The 5,735-nt window shown below is 38.4% G+C and overlaps 1 protein-coding gene across 1 annotated transcript in view; it reads right to left on the bottom strand.

The window, feature by feature from the left end:
* Nucleotides 1–5,735, bottom strand: part of Ero1b (endoplasmic reticulum oxidoreductase beta) — a gene marked incomplete in the record, with an annotated part of 66,266 nt that overhangs the window by 36,319 nt on the left and 24,212 nt on the right. The window contains 2 exon segments of the mRNA XM_013504712.1: nt 643–684; nt 2,863–2,946. Of these exon segments, the coding sequence (XP_013360166.1) occupies nt 643–684; nt 2,863–2,946 (126 nt within the window).

Below are 5,735 nucleotides of genomic sequence, written 5' to 3'. Positions count from 1 at the left end.
ACTTTGTACCCCAGGCTGGTCTCGAACGGGCAACAATCCGCCTCCCTCAGCCTCGCAAGTGCTGGGATTACAAGCATGTGCCACCACACCCGGATACAGTAGAATCCTGACTCTAACAAGGTGACTAATTGAAACAGAAAACTAAATATGAGAAAATATATGATATAAAACTATATGATAAACTAGTGATGGCAAACCTTTTAGAGACTGAGTGCCAAACTGCAACCCAAAACCCACTTATTTATCGCCAAGGGCCAACACTACAACTACCTGGATACTGAGATCTTAGTTTAAAAAAAAAAAAACCTTGTACACTGACATTCTTTGTCTTAAAAGAAAAGCACAATAACATCTGTGTCACAGGTTATCCACCACTATGATAAAACATCTGCTGAACAGGTGATATAAAACTGCAGTTGCATCTTAGAGTTCTTCTAGAGGTTCCCCAATAGTGAAGTAATTTCAAAAGAAGCTGGAATGCACAACCTCTCTGCTTGCTCAAGAAGAAGGGATTCGGAATTCTGAGGCAAAATGTCTCCAATCTCAACTAGCCATATTACAGTCTCTGCAACCAATATCAAGCATCATAAATGGTAAGTTTCAGTGTAAAGCAGAAATATTCAAGGGAAAAAAGTGACTCACCTTATTAGAATGCCCAGCTTTTATTCCAACTGGAATTTTACTCTTGAAAGAACAACAACAAAAATTTTAAAAGTGATACAAAGAATATAATATTCCATGGGGTGCAAATACATATTCAAATTTTGTTTTCATACTACTGAATTAAAAACAAAGAGTTATTCCAATTTACAAACTTGTAAATTGAAGTGCAGAAAACTGAATGACATATACAGAGTCAAAATTATCTCTAGTAACTCTCAATGTGGTATTTTTTAGAGTTTATATAAATTTTAGGGTAAAAGTAGTGACCATCACTTTTCCATAAAATTTTCTACCACAGAAAAAGAAGTTTTCAAAGTTCAAGATTAGTTAAAATATATTATGCTGGATTGTAATTTTTGTTCTAAGTGGCATTTAAAGTTTAGGTAATTTTGATTTACTAGGATGCAAGAGTCAGATTTCTGGCCTATAGACCAGAAACTTAGGGTTTATCAATCTAAGTAACCTAGGGTTTACTAATAGAAGAACTGTATTAGGTTCTTTTCCACAAAATCAGTAATTGGTGTTAGGCTTTAATAAATCAATCTATGAATTATTTCAACTGGTTTACCAAAAAGAACTTTAAACAAAAATCCTACCTGAAAGAAAATGATTCCCAGGTTGATTTTTTTGATCAACCCAGGGACCTTTCCCAACCTCTGAATCCACTGACTACTAACAGCAGGAAATTACCTATTAAAAATTACTCTTATTTCATAGATTTTAACAAAATATTGAAAACATTCTGTCAGGAAAATGATGATGAAGAAGATGATATGAAAGAGATTTTTTCCTAATCTATAAAATGACTATACAGATAAAATGTAACTTGCTGCCAAAATTTTATCATTTTGGTCTTTTTTTCCGAGCACATCTACTAAGAGACAGGAGAAAAAAAATGACAAAACTCTAGTCAAATCTAGACAATTATAAGACCCTCGCTTTATTACCTGGAGTAAATATTAACCAAAAGTGGCCTCTGACTACTGTATGTCAGTTTGTACATAGTGTCCACCCAATACAGATTGTATGTTTTGCATTGAGCTATGGTCCCAACCTTTTTTAAATTTTTTGAGACAGGGTCTTGGTAAATCACTAAATGGCCCAGGCTGGACTCCATCTTGCAATTCTCCTGCCTCAGCCTTCCTAAATCTGGGATTATAGGAGTGCACCATCATGCCAGGCTCTCATTAGCAGCTTTTTAAAAGGTTGAATGCAGAACATAATGATTTAAGCAAATATTAGCTACAGGCTATGAAGGTACCACTGGTGATTGTCACAAGTAATGTATTGAGCATCTCAAAAAGTGTTATTAGAAGTAGTAAGGAACAACTCAATTTAAAAATGGGCAAAAGGGGAATGCAGGCGAGGCTCAGTGGTAATGCACGTGACTAGTTTGATCCACTTTATTGTAGGAGATGAAGAAAAGAGAATACTAAGGACCTGTCCTAGAGGAAAAGAGACTAAAGAGATGTGACAACCAAATGTAAAATATAATCCTGACTGGATTCTACACCAGAAAACTTTTTCTTCCTGATATAAAGCACAAGCGTATTGATGTCTTTGGAATTATTTGATTAAGGGCTATATAGCTATTAGTAAATGTATTAATGTTAATTTCTTGGTTCAATTCCTAGTAACACTAAAAAATTTTAAAGAAGCTTAAAAGTCTAAAATATAGCATCCTCTTGATAATAAGTACAGCACACCCTTGAAATAAACAAACAAATGAAAACCCAATTTCAAGCCTGCAAATTTCCCCTTTAGCCAATGAAATTTCCATTCTAAATTTGAAGGTTAGGGTCTAGGCCTGTTCTAGGATTGGGTCTGCAACTGGCTTTTTGTTTTTTGGTTTCTGTGTGTTTTGAGTTTTCTTTAAACCTATGAAATAAGATGCAACTTCCATAAAGCATGAAGTAAAAGCCAGCTGCAGACCCAATCCTAGAACAGGCCTCTGATCTTCAATTATAGAACTGGACTATACTTCTACATCCAATCACCAATGCCACAGGACAGAAAAGTATCTCTAAACCCATTTTGGTGACAAGTATAGAATAAGCCATCGATCTATAAAGAGGGCAGAGAATATATGAATTTGCTGACAAGTCCAAATTCATGGACATTAGCCTAAAGTATAGAGCATGTGCATATCTAAGAGTCCAAGAGAAAGTAAGCTTTTCCCTCTCAGTTTATTTATTATACCTCTGGGCAGGGCTCCACATGGCAGTCTTTTATTGAACAATGGCCATCTTCTGCCCAGAAAGGACACGGTCGCTTCAGATTAACCTTGAGAAAAAGAATAAGTTAATGTTAGTGTTATGTTTTAGATTTAAATATCCCCCAAAGCATCATGTGGCCATATGCTCATAGGTGGGCTTTTGGGAAGTGACTGGATCATAAGGGCATGATAGCTGACTTGCTGTTAAGAGGCAAGGTCTGGCTGAAAGAGCAGGACACTGAGAGTGTGGCCTGGAAGGGTTTATCTCTCTTCCTCACTCCTTCACTCTCTGCTTCCCTGTGGCCTCAGGAATACCCCTTTGCCATGCCACCCTACCTGGGAGCCAGCTGACTTTGGGTTGAAACCTCTACACACTGTGAACCACAATAAACCTCTCCTCCTTTAAGTTGTGGGTGTTGGGTATTGTGTCCCAGAGATGATGAGGTGATTAAAACAGTTAATAAACACACTTCAGTAAAAAGGAAAGGCTTCCTATCCTTGTGGCACATATACAGCTCAGATTTTAAATAAATGAAGTTTTCCAGACACCCAAATGTAATATTAATTTTTAAAATAAATGTTTGCTATTAGTCCCCTGACACTTGAAAAAAGGAACGTTCAAGTTCACTGCTTCCTTGAACACTGCACAGCATTTAGGACTACTTTAATGTCTCCCTGTCCCTAAGGTGACTTCATCACTGGATCTCCTGTATCCTCCCTTAGAGAGGCAGACTGATCACCTGCTGTGTGCCTGGCACGGGCTAGACTCCAGACAAAGTAGCAGCAGAAAAGGACCCCCTCGCCACCAAACTTAAAATTCACTGACGGAAACAGAAATTCAATATTTGTGTGTTTAATTAGTTGCAAGTTGTCACAGATGCTATAGAGGAAAATCTACACTTTTGTATAGTTGGGGTGGGGGTGGGAGATCTCTGAGGAAGTAATGTTTTTGGATGAATAGCAGTTGAAGAATGCATACATTTAGATTAAGGCAATGAAGAGCTTGGGCAGTTCTGGGAACCAAGAGCCACCAGCCTGGCTGAGGCTTAGAGGGAAAAGGAGAGGGGGACAGGGCAAGACAGTACAGGCAGGATGCTTCACTGTACAAGGTAAAAACACTACATTTTCATATTCTACGTATGAAAGGAAGCTGGTAATTTAATAGGAACTGCAGATGGGCTGTCCAAAACAAAAAAATCTAGGTTATATTCTGTTTTATCTCTTTTCTCCCTCCCTTTTACACAGTCTCTTTTCTGTCTACTTCTCACCACTTCCAGTGTCATCATTTATCTTTGGCCTAAGCTACTGCAATAGTCTCCTTGCTTCTATTGCTATCTATGCCACATAGCAACCACAGTTAGCTCAAAACCCAAATCCTAGCAATCCGTATGTCATTGTTACTTTTCTCATTGCTGAGATAAAATACCCAACACCCACTGTGTTAAAGGAGGAAGGTTTACTCTGGCTCACAGTTTGTAGAGGTTTCAATCCATAGTTGACTGACTTCAAGGCAGGGTGGCATTACAGAGAATGACAGATAAGCAGGTAGGAGACAGCAAAGCAGTAAGCAAAGCAGCAAGCAACAGCAGTAGTGAAGCCTCTTTATTTACCAGCCAGGCTACACCATACCCAAGTTGGGTCCTCCTATTATCCACATCTAAAACTATGCTAAACCAAATCAGTGGACTAATTTAGTACCACACACCCTAGATCCAGCCAACTCTGAAATATGTTAGGATAACTCCAGACCAGAAGGCTCCCTGTAGGATGGTATAAGACAAAGGCTTGTTCCAACAGGAGAGGGGGCCCTCCCTGCACTTTCTTCCCTGGCTTGCTCCAGCAGTGGAGCAAACACCTACTGGATCTACTGACTCTCTTGGAAATAGTTTCTGTATGTATTAAGCACCCTAACTTTTACAGCCTTCACTGAAGAGGCTGGCTCCTAAATCATCAAACTCTTGGAACTGATGGAGCTTTATACTCCTGAGGTTCCTAGACCACAGAGAACATGATGACTTTTAAACTTGAAAGCATACAGCAGCTACTGCTCCAGGTTCAAAGTGGGCAGTCTGATCAAGAGTACATGCATCTGCCTCAGAACCTTTCCTTGGGGTAGGCAGGACAAGTAGGAGATAAACTCTGGCTCTCAGCTCTGAAACAAAAGAAGCTAACACTTTAGACTCTGCAGCTTGCTCTCAAGGCCACCATCTCACTTCTGTAAAGGCAAAAGCACAACTGGACATTAATTTCCTGGGGATCAATAAGGACAAAGCAAGTTGGAAAAGAATAGGAGGTTTAGAGGCACCCTGAATGGCCACATTACCAGGGAAGGAATGTATCCTACACGAAACCAGTCTAACAAAACTAGGACGGGGGCTGGTTTTTTAATGCACAGAAACCAACTCAGAGAGTCAAGGGAAAAAGAAGAAACAGAGAACTATGTTCCAAGTAAAAAAGGTAAATCTCCAGAAGCTGATCCAGGAATGGAGATACCTGATCTGCCTGACAGGATTAAAAAAGACAGCCAGAAGGATGCTTATGAGGTAAATATAAACTATTAACTTTTTTTTTTAATTGTTCTGCATGGATTGATTTTATTTTATTTTTTTAATTTTAAAAATAAAAGGAGGAAAACATTAACAGACATACAACATTTTACAATATATCAAAAGAACAATACAGACAATACAGAGTTACAAACAGAGTGGTAGGGAATTAACAATGGTTGTTGTATTACATATTGATATCTTCAAAGTGGCTTCTCATGAAAACAGATATAGAAATGCAATACTGATCAACCAAAGACTCACTGACAGTTTCTTTCAGCATAGAAATAGAAGACAGAAGAACAACCATG

This window comes from Chinchilla lanigera, unplaced genomic scaffold (genome assembly GCF_000276665.1).
Source record: "Chinchilla lanigera isolate Chin_1 unplaced genomic scaffold, ChiLan1.0 scaffold00091, whole genome shotgun sequence".
Lineage (NCBI taxonomy): Eukaryota > Metazoa > Chordata > Mammalia > Rodentia > Chinchillidae > Chinchilla > Chinchilla lanigera.
This window is presented reverse-complemented; position numbering and strand designations above follow the sequence as displayed.